The following is a 17,480-nucleotide window of genomic DNA, read 5'->3' as shown; positions in this document are numbered from 1 at the left end:
AGGAAGGAAGGAAGGAAGGAAGGAAGGAAGGAAGGAAGGAAAGGAAGAGAGAGGGAGGGAGGAAGGAGAAGGAGGAAGAAGAAGAAGGAGAAGAAGTCAATAATAATTGTTTATGGTATGAAAAGAAATGGAGCTAGTCAGAAAGGGATGACTGGCTATGCTCTGTGGCTTAGATCATTCCAATAATGCTCTTTTGTGGGAGAAAAGAGTGACCATAATTTACTTATTCAGAATACCATTTTTTCCTACTTCTTTCTTCCATGTAACCCTGGCGGATTTCTCCCTCCTCAAAGGTATTAGCAGACAGAATTGCTATTAATGAATTTCCTATTACAGAGCAATCCAAGAACTGGCAGGAACTTTTGGTAGGTAATAAATAATATCCACTAGCCTGCCTCTAGCTATAGCTCAAACAAGAAGATTCTTGTCTTACATCTCTTTTGTTACGTGATATAATATTCACTCCTGCTGGGAAATAGAGAATCAATTCTTAATTAAAAGCTCTGTTTTCCATTTTCAGGGACCTCATGGACTTCCTGGACCAAAGGTAATCCAACAAATCCCTTGATTATTTGATTTCTGCTTCCTTGATAATCATGGAGAAGCATGACAGAAGCATGTGTGTCCTGTCTTATTTATTTGTCAAGTAATGTTGATAATCTTTGAGCCTTTAAGCATCCAGATGTTTAAATCTCATAACACAAAACGACTTATAACAAATTTAAGTGATCACCTGGAGATAAATTATTCCTCATTTTGCCTTTTTCCTGGTTACTATGTAAGCTTCTCAAATTATGAATCCTAATGTACTCAAGTCAACCATTTAGAAGTGAATCTGATGAGATTCTCAGACTAGTCTAGACGCTTTTTTAATGGTGTCTCTAGCTGTATATTTGGATGTTATTAATTGATATTTCTTTCTTGCCATGTAGTCATACCACATCTAAATGCTTTGCCTCTCCAGCATCTTAATTTTGTATTCGCCCAGAGGTCATTGGTCTAGAAGCGGGTTGGGTATTTCAGGTGTGCTATACTGGGAAGAAGATCACAGCACTTACATGCATTCTATACTTTTGGGTTAAAAAGAGAACATGGGAGAAAAGCTCCTCTTTGTCAGAATTAGTGTAGCTTGCAAGATGAAGATGGTCTCCACCTGTCCTTTGCCTTAGTCTAGACTGCGAGGACATCCTGGCAGATTAAAATAAGCCCTGAAAGACAAGCTCCCCCTTTCAGGGAGCATACGTGATAAAGACTTATGTTCTAATCTCAGTCTTGCCGGGCTGTATCACTTTGAGCAGATTATGGACCCTCTCTGATCCTTTATTTACTCAACTGGGTAACTCACCTTACAGTGCTGTGATAACTTAATGAGGTATGATTATAAAACACTTAGCAAAATATCTGGTGCCGCTGTTGATAAATATCAAAAGACAGCTGTTATTGTTGCTATGTGATACTTGGTTCTGAACAGAAAAATTCTATAACTCATCCTCAAGCCTGCTTGAAAGAAGGTTCATGAACTCCTGAGAGTGCCTCAGTAGTGAGCTGGTGCAACTAACAGGTAGGGGCTGGGAAGACACATAAAGGCAATGTTGGCACTAGGCGTCACAAAGCCCAGAGGCAGGCCACTGTCTCCTCTGGGGAGGCTGGCTCTCTTTAGCCCACCCAGCTCTAGGGATGGTGGCAGGTATTGGTCTGACTCAGAAAATCTGGGTTTCCTTTTCCCAGTCAGGCAGGTGACACCCAGGAATGGGAGAAGTTCACGCCTCTTTATTCTTCTTAGACTACCTTACCTTCCAATAAGGCCAGTGAGTTAACAGTATCTCAGAAGCATGAATTAGACTTTGGGGTGAGAGTACTATCTGGGGGAGTCAGAAGACAGAGCACCATCTATCAGCTTTGTGATCTTAGTAGTTGTTTAATCTCTCTCGGCCTTTTTCCCCATCTGGACAAAATCAGTGCTTCCTACTCTTGGATTTTTTTTTTTTTTTTTTGAGATGGCATTTCGCTTGTTTCCCAGGCTAGAGAGCAATGGTGCAGTCTCGGGTCACTGCAACCTCTGCCTCCTGGGTTCAAGTGATTCTCCTACCTCAGCCTCCCAAGTAGCTGGGATTACAGGCACCCACCACCATGCCCGACTAATTTTTGTATTTTTCGTAGAGACGAGGTTTCACCATGTTGGCCACGCTGATCTTGAACTCCTGACCCCAGGTGATCCACCTGCCTTGGCCTCCTAGAGTGCTGGGATTATAAGTGTGAGCCACAGTGCCCAGCCCTACTCTTGGATTTTAAGATGCCAACAAAAACCAGCCTGGTCATAATGACCAAGGATAATGCCACCAAGATATTTAATTTCATAAGTGATTCAGATATGCCATCACAGTTGGATTAGGAGATGCCCAAGATGCTTTTGATTTCTAGAATGCAACAATTTATTTTGTCCACACAACTTCAATTCTTACTTAAATCATAAGTTTCAGATATTATAAAGTTGAAAAGACCTCATCGATATCTATGCAAGTTCCCTGATTTCATAGATGATAAACTACAGGCCCAAACAGTTTAGGTTATTTGCCCCAAATTACACAGCTAGTTCATGACACATCTGGGACTAGAACTTAGGTCCAGACTTGAAATTTGGTCTTTCTGTCACTGGATTTAACCCCAAGTACCCAAGACCACTTGTTGAAAGTACACACACATACAAACCCACAGATTTCAAATTAGTCACTGACTATTGAGCCTTGGCCTTCATATCGTGTCCTCAATCAGTAGAATTCCCAGGATACTACCTTACCAACAACCGGCACATTTGGACTTGCTAGAGTGGCTGCATGGCAAACATCTTATCTTCAAAATCCTGAAGTTTTTTTATGCCATGCCAATGTGTTCATCGCTTTGCGACCCCCTTTGAAAGTTCAGATACATAACATGATTCCATGCATGAATCTAGCTCAGTGTTTCCCAGAATTTCCTGATAAGAATCACCTGGGAGGCTTATTAAAGATACCCATTTCTGTGCTGCCGTGGACTGGGTGGGGCCCTGAACTCTTTATGTTTAACAAGCGCTACACTGACTTACATCATTAGGCAAGTTGAGTAAATACTACCCAGGTTAAAAACCCCTTCTGCCGTGTCAGTATAGCCTCTTCCCTTTCCCGTCCCAACCCAGCAAGACTCTATAGGGCATTTGTGTCTGAAATCATCTTTCATTCACAAGCCCTTCAAGATTTTCTTGGCAAATTAATGTCTACATGTAAAAGCTGACAAGTATACAGGTCAGAACTTGATATCTAACATGTTGTTACTGATGGAAAATAGGTGTACTGTATTTCTTGGTTTTTAAAAATAGAGTCAATAATTTATCATTTACCGTGGCTTTTATAATGTCACCCTGAGTTAAATTCATACTTTCTTTATTCTAACATTGGGCAGATGGATAGTTAGTAAAACTACATTTAAGTTCTTTGATCTTCATATTTTCTCCTGGGATTGGTGATTTGTTGATTAGTCCATGTAGGGATCTGACTTGGCAAGGGCAGTGAATGAGGACTTGCTAAATGGCATTACTTCAAACATCAGCTGCTACATTTTTAGTTCATTCCCTTGGACAACATGCTTAAAGGCTTAAAATATCTGTCTATAACCCTGTCCTGCATATTCCAGTTTTCCATTCCAGCAGAGTGGGTTTTTTTTTTTCTACTGAATCTTCTTCAGCACCCTCCACTCGATTGTCTTTGAATTATTTAATCATAAAAATGTGGTATAACATGAATTTCCTTGAGATAGAACTGAAAAATTTAGGAAATCAACCATACATATTTTTATTGTAAGGAGCACACTTACCTGGGAATTTTGATTTCTAGAATATTAATTGTTGATGTCAGCTTAGTAACTAATTTTAACTTTAAAAATTAATATTTGGTGCAAGACAAATCTAGCCTGACTCTGCTGTTTCCTAAAACTGGAATCTGCAACTATTTCAGAGACTGGCTCTCTTCTCTCACAGTTTAAACACCCATAATAGCAACCAAAATTGGCATTTGCTTTTGCATTTAGGGTGAACCAGGGTTAAATGGTGTTAAAGGATTGAAGGGTGAACCAGGTCAAAAGGGTGACAGAGGACCCCTTGGTCTTCCAGTAAGTAAAGAAAACTTTCCATTTTAGTGCAAATCTCAGATTTTTCTTTCTACCCTATGTGATAACTCTAGTTTACTCAGCAGCTCGTACTGTTGAGGTTTCTGTAATTAGGAAACACATTATGTTCGAGGAGAGCTCAGCTCAGTTTTGTGTCTCTGATGCCTGCTTTTGTGTCAGAGGAAGACCCGCAACAAACAATGCTATAAATGTCCTGTCATTCTTCAATTACATACATGCCAACATTCCTCTTTTAGGGCTGACAATTCTTCTCCCATTATCCCCTTCTTTTAAAAGTATTGTGCTCATTATTTCATAGTTTCTCCCAAATACTTTTTATAATCTAGGGCAGTTTAAAATGCCTCAATTGTTTTTTCTCCTTGGATACCAAAAACTGTAGCCCTCTGTTGGTGGCAGGTATGGAATTGGCCATTGTTGATGGCGTGAGGTCAATGCTGTGGCTCCTTACATTAATCAATCATATCATGTTCCACGTGTTTTATGTTGTTCGTTTTGAAAATTCCCTGTTATGAGATTCTTGTGGCAATAGTGAGTAGTATAAAAGAAGTATTTTGCAGTTGTTTAGAGATTTTTATTTTTAATGAAGAAGGAATCTCTCCCTGGCTCTTCATTTTCTTTATGTCAGCCTTCTTTCCACAACAACTAAACGGAGATTTTTAAAAAATTGTTATTATGAGGCTTTAATTTCAAGCCTTTAATATGCTACCTATTAGGTGAATACAGATACAAATCAACAAAGAACAATATAGATTACATGAGTAAAATATGACATAAAATCAGTAGAATATAGTTTATACGCAATTTGAAATGTGGGAGGAAAAAAAAGCTGATGACCACTTATTTCATTTTTGCCATGGGTATTATACTTTATGCCAGTTGATAGCAAGTGCCTTACATACATCCCGCATATAGTAGATGGTCAGTAGGTATTTATTTATTGAGTGACTGATATAAACCTTGTATTAAAATATAGGTTTATTTATTTATTTTTGAGACAGAGGCTCTCTCTGTCACCCAGGCTGGAGTGCAGTGATGCCATCTCGGCTCAGCACAACCTCCATCTCCCGGGTTCAAGCAATTCTTGTGCCTCAGCCTCCCGAGTAGCTGGGACTACAAGTGCGCACCACCATGCCCAGCTAAGTTTTCTATTTTTAGTAGAGACAGGGTTTCACCACGTTGGACACGCTGGTCTCAAACTCCTGACCTCAGGTGATCCACCCGCCTCAGCCTCACAAAGTGCTGGTATAACAGGTATGAGCCACCAGCCCAGCCTAGAATATAGGTTTAATCACACCAGTTAGATCAATGGACTACAGGCATAAAACCTCTATAATTTATGTGAGTCATTAATTCAGCATTCTAGGTAGATATAATAGTATCAGTGTAAAATTATTACAATTTTGCCATTTATTTTTTTTCTTTTTTTGAGACAGTGTCTCACTCTGTCACCAAGCTAGAGTCTAATGGTACAATCATAGCTCACTGCAGCTTCAAAGTCCTGGGCTCAAGCGATTTATTTTTTAAAATATTTTATAGAGACTGGGTCTCGCCATGTTTCCCACGCTGGTCTCTAACTCATGGCCTCAAACAATCTTCCCACCTCGGCCTCTAAAAGCTCTGAGATTATAGATGTGAGCCACTATGCCTGGCCTACATTTATTTTCAAATGTTATAATGTAACTGAAGAAAGTATCAAAAGGCAAAAGAAAGTTTGGATTTTCTATTTTATTTAAACTTTCAATCTACTTTATTTAAAGTCTGCCCTAATTTAAAATTTAGGGCTATTGATAATTTTTATGCAACATTTAGTTAACAGCTGTACCTATGCTAACCTTAAACAAACGAACAACAATATACATTTTTGTTGTAATTATTGCTAACAAAAGACATATGTAAGGCTGGGCGCAGTGGCTCATGCCTGTAATCCCAGCACTTTGGGTGGCCGAGGCGGGTGGATCACCAGGTCAGGAGATCAAGACCATCCTGGCTAACAAACCGTGTCTCGACTAAAAATACAAAAAATTAGCCGGGTGTGGTGGCGGGCGCCTGTAGTCCCAGCTACTTGGGAGGCTGAGGCAGGAGAATGGCATAAACCTGGGAGGTGGAGGTTGCAGTGAGCTGAGATCACACCACTGCACTCCAGCCTAGGTGACAGTGCGAGACTCCATCTCAAAAAAAAAAAAAAAAAAAAAAAAAAAGACGTACGTAGGCCAGGCACCGTGGCTCACACCTGTAATCCCAGCACTTTGGGAGATCGGTGATCTCCCAAAGTGCTGGTGATCAGTGGAGATCAGGAGTTTGAGACCAGCCTGGCCAACACGATGAAACCCTGTCTCTACTAAAAACACAAAAATTAGCTGGGTGTGATGGCACATGCCTGTAATCCCAGCTACTCAGGAGGCTGAGGCAGGAGAATCGCTTGAACCTGGGAGATGGAGGTTGCAGTGAGCCAAGATTGTGCCATTGCACTTCAGCCTGGGCAACAAGGGTGAAACTCCATCTCAAAAAAATAAATAAATAAATAAATAAATAAAGTATATATTTTGCAGTTATATTATGGCTCATAATAGGATTATACAGAATAAATTTTAAAATAAAAACTCAAAATACCCAACATGTATACAGAATAACATCATTGGTAGAGTTTTCATCTGGAGTCGATTTTTTTTTCCATTTTGTATTATTAACTGCATCTGAAGCATAAAATTGGGAAATAGTTCTGCGATCTTGACAAGAGAATTTTTAGAGCCAGTGCATTTTCTTTCTTAAATACTCCTTGATCTAACCAATATTCTTAAAGGACTATAAATAAATACTTGGGCTTTGAGACACAAAAGCCGTATCAAAGAAATAATTGTGCTTATTCTTGAAACAAACATTGAAAATGCCATTTTTTAATCATACACTATTTATGTGTAGCCTAGAGTTCAAAGTGAAGAAAAGCGTGCATTGTCTGACAACATGAAATTTTTAAAGTTATTTCCCCAGTCAGGCTTTGATGCAAAGATTATTTGAAGGAATCGAGAAACAATTTAGTTTGGAAGTTATTTTTTGCTTGGTCGCACCAACTGTTTTCTGGCTTTTTCCCTTTCCTAGAAGTCCCTCTAGTGGAAGGTAGTGTGAACAGCAGGAACAAATGAGAAAACAATGAGTAATTATTGTTGATGTAAAATCCACCAAGAGTCATCCTAACATGTGAAAACCCTGCATTTGTTATTCATAAACACTATTTTAGCAAGTATAACCAGAGCTCTTTTTTTCTCTCCGAAATGCTAAATTTGATTGATTATTATAATGAGCCCTTTTTTTAGCCCATTCTTTTCTCTTCAGAACCTAAAGAAATATATGGTGAACAGCACAGTCTTTAGAAAATGAATTTCATAGGGAAATTAGATAGAAGCCTGCGACTGTTATGAGTAACTACTTTGTAGCCCAGTTTATACACTTCATTAGCTTGATTTCTAAATAAGAATTTGTCAAATAGAAATGTCATTAAAATGCCATCATCTGTGGGGTGTTTGTCGTGTGGTTATTTTTTTTTTTAACTAACAATTTGTAGCAATGTGATATTCATCCCAGAACCCTGTAACTGTGTATTATGTTGTTTGAAGTGTTACATTTGTTCATGGGTACCTCATACTAATCTCTGTTCTTGTCATTCGTGTTACACCCACCAACCCTGCTACCAACCAAATCACACAGGGAGCATCTGGCTTAGACGGAAAGCCAGGATCCCGGGTGAGTCAGTCCCTTGTCTTGTTCTGACATGTTTTGTGGCTGTGAATCGTGCGCTTCAGGACAGACCCTTTTGCTCCATGTCCTCTCATCAAATGATGAGGGTGTACTTAGAGCTGTCGTAAAAGGGGAAGGTGGACAAAGATAGCCGAAAAGAGGGGAAAGGTGGACAAAAGACGGTTGCAACTCTGTCTGGAGAACAGCTAAACTGCCAGAACATCTTTCTGAAGCTTGTGTTCAAGTCTGGATAATTTGCTAGGTGGGAAGAATGACCAGACTAATGGGCTTCGTTATCTTAGAATCCCAGACGAATTTTTCCAGAACCAGTAGACAGACATCCCCTACAATTCCATGAGAGCGGCCCTCTGAAGAGATTAAAATAATGTGAAATTATTGTAACTTGCTTTTCCTTTTAGACTTATGTCCATCAAATGTAACTTCTTCCTTGGCACTAACTTTGCATTTCTGTTCATAGAAATGACTTGTCTGTCTTCTGTCATTTTGTCTTTTTATCTTTGGTTCTTAACAGCTCCAGCTCTTAAATTTCAGCCACAAATACTCAGTATTTAGAAGTCTTCTGAAAGTGAACTTTGAATTCAGGCAGTAAGAAAAATATCAGTTAAGCTGATGAGAATTCGGCAACATTAGAATGAATTTAAAACTCTGAATTCTTTCTTATCACGAGGCTCTAACAAAGCAAACCAGAATAGTAGAACAGAAATGGGAATACTAAAGAAAAATCATGCTGGAATAGTTCCTACATTTGCAAATATTATAATCCATTTTGTGTGAATCTAAGCGTAGTCATCCTGGAAATGAGCAAGTGTACTCGAAGTCCTGGCTACAGTTTTAAGAATCTAAAAGAAATTCCCATCTTTTCAATTCTAAAAACTTATTTCAGGCAGTCATGATTTTCACTGGACCTCAGCGTTCTTACATTCATTCAAATATCACCTCTTCTCCCGCAGAAATCCTAATCCTGAACTAACCAGGGGTACAAAAGGGAATTATATATTTAAGTTCATCTTGGCTGCCTGGTTTGTGAGTTGTAAGCCTAGTGACCAGCCACTGCCACAGAATCTATAAGAATGATTCCTTTCCTGTAAGCCCCTGCTGCCCCCAAGAGAGCTGCAGAAAGTTTGGATTGAACAGTTACACACTGTTTTCATTTGCTTAATAATTTTCTTCTACTTGTGTAACTGTTCAAGCCTCTTAAACAGCTGGAAACAAGAGTTCAGAGCTTGCCCGGCTAAGGGTGGCAGTGAGTGTAGAGAAGGGCTTGAGGAAGAGGTGACAGGAAGGAAAAACAATTACATTTTTCTTCTTAGGATTATGGGGCAAACTGAAGATGCTTTATTTATTTATTTGTTTGTTTGTTTATTATTTTTTGACATCGAGTCTCGCCCTGTTGCCCAGGCTGGAGTGCAGTGGCACGATCTTGGCTCACTACAATCTCAGCCTCCTGAGTAGGGGAATACAGGTGCCCACCACCATGCCCAGTTAATTTTTGTGTTTTTAATAGAGACGAGGTTTCACTATGTTGGCCAGGCTGGCTGGCCTCAAACTCCTGACCTCAAATGATCCACCCACCTCAGCCTCCCAAAGTGCTGGGATTACAGGCTTGAGCCACTGCACCCGGCCAGTGATGCTTTATTTAGTCAGAGGAAAACGATATAATTAAATATGATATGCAGCTTTTTGTGTGTACCTTTCATTGAAACATGCAGTTATATAATTCATCCTTTTTCATGAGTTTCTTGAAAACCGCTGGCCTGAAATAATGAAGCATAAAGCACTTTGAAAGGAGATGAGTTGTCTTACTGATATTCTTAGGCACCATTCACCTAGGAAAAATTCAGGATAAATTATAACTGCTATTCTTGCAGCCCTTGTGATATATCTCATATTATCTTTTTTTTTTTTTTTTTTTTAGGGTACAGATGGTCCTATGGGACCCCATGGCCCTGCAGGTCCCAAAGGAGAAAGAGTAAGTTGTTGCTGAGGTTATGAAGCTTGTACTAAAGAAAACACAGAGCATGGCTTTTCCATATTAGTTGAACTGTTCATTTTCCAGAAGAAATAAAGGGCTATTTAATATTAAATAAAAAGAGATACCATCCTAAGTTCTATTCAGAGTCCTAATATTGAGAGAAGAAAACCACAGAGCATAAAATAGAACATGGCTGCCTTAATAAAAACAACACATGCATTTACATAGCTAAAATAAATAGCTCAGATGATTCTTCCTTCACCCATAAGGAAGATATTTTCATTTGGCCTTCATCCAGAAAGTTGAAGTCAATGGAGCTAAAATTTCCAGGAGTATGTATTCTGGTTGATAATCTTTTATATAAAGCTACTGTACTCATTCAGAGTAGGTTATAACTTTTTTCCAAAGGAAATAATGAAACCTAAGTATTCTTTTCTGCACAGTTACACATGCTCCCCCTTTTTTAAAGCTAAAGGATAGGCTGTTTTTCTTTAACCATAAGGAAATAATTTCAGTGCATTATAAAACAAAAACCTTTCACTAACCTCTCTATTGCTAGGCCACGTTTCCATATCTTTTGGGGAAAAAAAAGACATTCAGAATGGAAGATAAATCGTCATCTGTCTGGAACTTTCTTCTCTCTTCTCCCTCTCATGCTCACGCTCTCTTGCGCTCTTTCTCTCTTTCTCTTTGTTTTTCTCCCACTATTTCTTTTCCTCACCTTGGAAATCTTAGAAGTATTTTTGTGTGTCTGAGTGGAATTATGTCATCAATTTCCCTACCATTCAGGACAGGATATAAAGAAAGTATTTTAATAGTGAGGGCTTCAAAATGTTGGAATGATTCACTATGCAAGCTTGTGGTCTTTTAAAAACTAGATAGATTTCATCAGTCTGGGATAATTTGCTTTAAAAAAAGAGGGCCAGTAGTCATTTCTTTAACATACCTTCCAACTCCATAACTCTGTGTTCTGTAGAGTGATCTCATTCATTCGGGAAATATTTACCAAATGCTACTATGTGCAAAGCATGGTATTACTGCTCGTGTGAGATGGAAACACTCTCCTCCCACTTAAGCAAAGCCTATTTTGCTCATTTGCTTCAGTACATTGAATAATAAATACCATTATAATTGATTAATTATCTCCCGGTCTTTTATTAATATTTTATTAATATTTATTAATATATACTGAATGCTGCAAAAAAAAGCAGCTATTCTTCTTGACCTAGAAGAGTTTACAATCTAATTGCAGAGAAAGAAAAGTGCATGCAGGAAATAACCAGAGAATGAGGCCAAAATAATACAAATAGGACAAGCTGTACAGTGATGAAGATTGGCTTTATCCAAGAATGTTTGTAGAAAGAGATGAGTTCTAAGGGAACGTATAATCTGAATGTGCAATTGTCATATTTCTAAGATCAAACCAATGACTTCTGAAGATCATCTTAATTAAAAATATTTAAAAGCTAAAAGCCTCAATGCTGCTGACGCATATTGGCTTTCAAGCATTGTGTGAAGAAACCCAGCCCATGTACTAAAAATGGAGCAGCAAATCTCAGGCAGTCTTTTGGCAGAATGCCCTGGGGCTCAAGAGGGTTTACCATGTGGTAAATCAGCTGCTACTTCCGATAGCTCCACAATGTCACAAGAGTATCAGGTCTCAGTGCTGGAGCAGAATTAACCAGAAGAGCAAATGAAATTGCTAAGAATTTGAAGGCATAGTTTCAGTCAAATGGTGTGCAGTGTAAAGTGTTACTCTTGTATTTACTCAGGATGTTAACTATCTTAACTGGATCATATATCAGTACTCTCCAAGTGCCCCTCACTGGAAGTGCTGAACTGGAGTGTGATTCTCAGAGTTAATTGATAGAGGCGCCATCTGGATTCTCTCGAAAAAGTTTCAAATTTTAAAGAAGTCAGAATCAGCAAAGGGAGGTGTTCTAGGATAATGCCTCAGTGTTGACGTGCAAATTAAAGAACCCAAATGAAAGTAGAACAACCTAAAAGAAACCATGCATTTGACAGGCAATGTTATTCAAACATTTTCAAGTGTATGACTGACAGCATTAATATTCCACTCTGCAAGCACCTGATCCTCCCTACCTTAGCTGATTTCTTCATTTGGCTTTGGAACTCTATAAAGCGTATTAAGCTTGAGAGGTTGAAAAATACTTTTGGAATTGCTTAATCCAGGAAAAGGAGTTGCACATTCAAATCCCTGTGTTAATATTTCATTCCTAAAAGCTTTCAAGCTGGAATCATTAGAATGCTTTTTGGCTCTAAGTGACAGAACCCAAATTCAAAATGGCTTACACAATAAAGAAATACATCATTTTATATAAGAAAATATTCAAAGGAGGTCTCTAGGTTTTGCTTGGGAGCCCTTTTCCACATGTAGGCTTTGTCTTCTGACCATAGACAAGCTGGGCACAGTGGTCCAAGCATCCTCTCTGGTGAGACACCAGCAGAGAACAGAGAGACTACCCCCATGTCTCTTCCTGAGCAGAGAGGAAGCTTCCCCAGAGCTTCCTGGCTGATGCCCCTGACACCTCATTTGCCAGCACTGGGTCAGCTGTCCACTTCTGAGGCAGTCACTGGCAAGAGAAATGGAATTGTCGTTAATAGCTTGAAGTAATTATTGGGGGTGGCCTGTTCTAGAAGAGGAGTTTCACAGACACCTGTTTTAGTGACAGCTTTATTCAAATAAGCCATAGTATATTTGTTTTAAGAATAAGACAAAGCCAAGATTCTCAGTGGAGAAGGGAATGGTTATATCAAAATAATCTATGGAGATTTTTCCAATTAGACCCATCCTAATCTGTGGAGTTGTTTCAGTTATTTCAAACTAGACACAGTCCAGTTTATGTGGATCTTTCCTCAAAACCCTCACCTCCCACTACACGTGCGTGCATGTGCGCGCACACACACACACACACAGAGAGAGATTAGATAGATGATTGTTAGATAGATAGATAGATAGATAGATAGATAGATAGATAGATAGACAGACAGACAGACAGACAGACAGACACAGACTTACACACACACATCTTACTAGTTACTTTGGTTGTTTTTTTAGAGATAGGGTCTTACCTTGGTCCCCAGACTGGTCTCAAACTCCTGGCCTCAAATGATCCTCCTGCCTTGAACTCCCAAAGTGCTGGTATTATAGACATAAGCCACTGTACCCGTCCCTTGCTCCATTCTTAAAGGGACTGTTTTTGATATTTCACTATTAAGCCCTATGCTGTAGATATTTTTTATAGATGTCTCTTAACAAGTTAAGAAAATTCCCTTCTTAAAAAAATGTTTAATGTTTCATTTAAAATCTGGCCACTGTGCTGAGTGCAATTGCTTCTGCTTTAGTAATAACCATAAAGTAATAATGAGTAAAAGTTCAAGCTTTTATCATATTTATTTTCAGTAATCTCACCTGTACCATATTGCCTGTAGGTGACAGTGTTAATTAGTTCCACCGACCCCTCAAATTTAGATAAAGAAAATGCCAACAGGGACCTGAAATTTGCTCACATGGGAATCCGGAGAAACACAGGCATATCAGGTAGCTCTGCAGGCACTGTTATCAGCTGAACCTGGCGTTTTGCCAAGAAAAAAGATTTGCTAACCTTTAAACTCCTTCAAGGGTATGATAAAAGGAGATAAGATTTTCTGTTTGGCTACTCATATAAAATCACCATTACTCCTGAAGTTTTCATACTAAATACTGACAAACACTTCAATTTGGAGATGGCAGCAGCAGAAAACACCATTTGAAATACAGAACATCCCTTTCTTTAACATCACAATTATTCTATTCACAAGATTACCTCCAATAATACTTATTCTTTATAAGCATTCAAGAATATCATGTAAGATGGGGAAAGCTATTCTATTTAAATAGGCACTTGGAGAGAAAGTGAGGAAGATAACATATACCTACCTTATCTAGCATTCAGAGGGGTTGAAAGTTTTTAAACCCTTTTTTTTCAGGCCAGGCACAGTGGCTCACCTCTGTAATCCCAACACTTTGGGAGGCTCAGGTGGGCAAATCACCTGAAGTCAGGACTTCCAGATCAGCCTGGCCAACATGGTGAAACCCCGTCTCTACTAAAAATACAAAAATTGGCCAGGCGTGGTGACAGGCGCCTGTAATCCCGGCTACTCGGGAGGCTGAGGCAGGAGAATTGCTTGAACCCGGGATGTGGAGGTTGCAGTGAGCCGAGATTGTGCCACTATACTCTAGCCTGGGCAACAGAGCAAGACCGTGTCTCAGAATAAAAAATACATAAAAAATACATAAATCCTCTTTTTCAGAAAGGAAGCAAACTGTGTACATGATTATATAGATTTGCTTTGACTCATTCAATCAACAAACACTTCCTGATGTGCCTAACACTATTCTAAGCTATGAGGATGCTATAGGGAACAACAAAGCTAGAGGCCCCAGAACCTTCATGTGTGTATTCTAGTGAGGGTAGCAGAGAATAAGCAGGTCACGAGCTTTACGCATCTTCTGGTGTCTAAGGGCTGTGAAATAAAATATAGCTGGTGGTAGGAAGTGGGCAATTGAGGAAAGGCTTCCCTGAATAATTGTTTTTTTGATAGAAGAAAAGGCATTTCAGGCCAAGCACTGTGGTTCAAGCCTGTAATCCCAACACTTTGGGAGTCCAAGGTGGGAGGATTGCTCGAGGCCCCAGAGTTCAAGACCAGCCTGGACAACACAGTAAGACCTCCATCACTACAAATAATTTAAAAACTACCTGGGCAGAGTGGTGCTTGCCTGTAGTCCCAGCTACTCAGGAGGTCGAGGTGGGAGGATCGCCTAGGCCCAGTAGTTTAAGGTTTCAGTGAGCCGTGATCATACCACTACACTCCAGCCTGGATGAAAGAGGGAGACCCTGTCTCAAAAAAGAATGGCACTTTATTTTTACATTTAAAGGTGCTAACAAAATAATTAGTAACAAATAAATGCTTCACACTAATGCCAAAGAAACCCAAGTATGGCATCTGAGATATGCAAATGCTTTTGCACAACTGGCCAGCGGCAATCTTGTGCTGCCCCTCTTTTTTTTTTTATATATTTTTTTATTTTTTTTGAGATGGAGTCTCGCTCTGTCGCCCAGGCTGGAGTGCAGTGGCCGGATCTCAGCTCACTGCAAGCTCCGCCTCCTGGGTTTACGCTATTCTCCTGCCTCAGCCTCCCAAGTTGCTGGGACTACAGGCGCCCGCCACCTTGCCTGGCTAGTTTTTTGTATTTTTTACTAGAGACGGGGTTTCACCGTATTAGCCAGGATGGTCTCGATCTCCTGACCTCGTGATCCGCCCGTCTTGGCCTCCCAAAGTGCTGGGATTACAGGCTTGAGCCACCGTGCCCAGCCGTGCTGCCCCTCTTTCAAAGGTGATTTAGCAAAAGATGCTACTGTGGATTACTTTCCAAATATCACTGGCAGCAACTCTGTAAGAGCCTAAATCTTTGAGATTTTCATAGAATGGTCCTTGAAATAGAGGCTTTAGACATAGGGCATGAGAGGAAGTGTGTGAATGTGGGTGTGTGTGTATGATTTGAACTTTCTACTTTTCATTTTAGGGTGAAAAAGGAGCTATGGGAGAGCCTGGACCAAGAGGGCCCTATGGGCTGCCTGTGAGTTCCCGGTCACATGCACATCCCCACCTTCCGCATGCATAGATGACCAGTCACTGACACGGTTAACCCTTCCCTTGTGGGGCAGACTAATGTTAGAGAAGAAACAGCAATCCACTCATTACCTATAAATCCAGTAATTCCATGTCCTTCACAAATAGGTCATATTCAGTATCTCGCCCTCTCATCATGTACAGACACATATCCAGACACTGCACGAGATTGACAGGATCAGAGACTGTCTCTAGAATAAACTATTAACCCGAGAACAGGATCCTGTCAGAAGATGCCCTCCCTATGTCATCTGACTGGACACTCATAACTGGTACTTCCTTGGAAGGTCACTGGACCCAAAAATTGCTGTGGAAGCTTCATTGAAAACAGCCTTCTTCAGACTTTATCTGTTCCTATAGACTGTTTACTAAAATGACTCTTGCTAGTAAAAAGTATTCCCCAAATTACATTGATATTTATGATGACTTGATGTTTCTGACTTTCTAAATCACTGTGATGACAAATGATCTTCAGAACATAGAACATTGATAGTGTTCTGTGTTCTGAAAATTATTATTATTATTATTATTATTTGAAATGGAGTCTTGCTCTTTTGCCCAGGCTGTAGTGCAGTGGCACGATCTTGGCTCACTGCAACCTCCACCTCCCGGGTTCAAGCGATTCTCCTGCCTCAGCCTCCCGAGTAGCTGGGATTACAGATGTGTGCCACCACGCCCTGCAAATTTTTGTATTTTTAGTAGAGATGGGGTTTCATTATGTTGGCCAGGCTGGTCTGAAACTCCTGACCTCAAGTGATCCACGTTTCTCGGCCTCTCAAAGTGCTCGATTTATAGGCATGAGACACTGCGCCTGGCCTGAAAATTCTTAATTACACAGAATTCATATTGAGACTTCTGATTTGCTTTAAAAATATCATCTTGGGAATGATTATAATTGCTTCATTAAGATAGGGTAGGACGACAGTAGAAGCATATGTTGCATTAAGGGTTTTAACCTTTCCATATCTCCCACATGCTTTTTATGAATTGAAATAACAAACATAGTCCATGATTACCTCAGTGCTAAATAAAAAAAAAAAAAAAAAAAAAAAAAAAAAGATGCTGATTTTGAAATAGGTTTCAAAATCTAATTGATCGAATCAAAGTAGCCTCTCGTGAACTTTGGATGGATCCATACTATGACACAATAGGGTCATCACCATGATAATCTGCACCATGGGAGTGAATTTATCATTCTTGCCTAACAGTCTTACGACTTTTAAAAAAATATTTGGGGATTATTCATTTACAAAGCTTACTTAAAAACAGCTTTTAAGTTGCAATCTTCACACCCTTCGTACATGGTGTGCACATCTAGCCAAATTAAAACTGTATTTCTACATTCTTTACTCATTTGTGAGCTAACTACTAAGTTATCAAATTAAAGTAGCATTGATTCATATCCTCTATTAGTGCTGGTATGTTTTTAAATCAACTAAACGGTATTTTTGCTTTTAACTTAACTCCTGGACTGGTAACTTAGATACCAAGGTTTAAACACCAGCAGAATATTAGTCTATTTAACCCAATATATCATATAAAATTTTCATGACCCTTAACTTCAACACTAACAGTCACTAATCAACTAAACAGTATTTTTGCTTTTAATGTAACTCCTGGACTGATAACTTAGCTACCAAGCCTTAAACATCAGCAAAATATTAGTCTATTTAACCCAATATATCATGTAAAATTTTTATGACATTAACTGCAACACTAACAGTCACTAATCCAAATGAGAATCTTTTTCACATTTCTGAAGTAGTTGTTCTAGTACTAGTGTTGCATGTTCAGACAGCCTTAAAGAAATCTATAATCTATTCATAAAACTTAGAAACACTAATGTAGCTACTATGGTTCTTTGGCAGGGGAAAGATGGAGAGCCTGGTCTTGATGTAAGTAA

General features: G+C 39.3%; 1 protein-coding gene across 2 annotated transcripts in view; it reads left to right on the top strand.

Moving 5' to 3' along the window:
* The window catches only part of COL25A1 (collagen type XXV alpha 1 chain), a 496,532-nt gene that overhangs the window by 462,793 nt on the left and 16,259 nt on the right, over positions 1-17,480 (top strand). The window contains exons 28-32 of one of the 2 annotated variants that reach the window (XM_023219886.3): positions 521-547; positions 4,060-4,140; positions 7,861-7,896; positions 9,827-9,880; positions 15,471-15,524. In XM_023219886.3, coding sequence (XP_023075654.1) covers positions 521-547; positions 4,060-4,140; positions 7,861-7,896; positions 9,827-9,880; positions 15,471-15,524 — 252 coding nt within the window. Of the gene's footprint in view, positions 1-520; positions 548-4,059; positions 4,141-7,860; positions 7,897-9,826; positions 9,881-15,470; positions 15,525-17,445; positions 17,473-17,480 lie in introns of both variants that reach the window. The other variant, XM_023219885.3, reaches the window with a different exon arrangement.

The sequence above is a fragment of the Piliocolobus tephrosceles genome, chromosome 3, assembly GCF_002776525.5.
Source record: "Piliocolobus tephrosceles isolate RC106 chromosome 3, ASM277652v3, whole genome shotgun sequence".
NCBI lineage: Eukaryota > Metazoa > Chordata > Mammalia > Primates > Cercopithecidae > Piliocolobus > Piliocolobus tephrosceles.
This window is presented reverse-complemented; position numbering and strand designations above follow the sequence as displayed.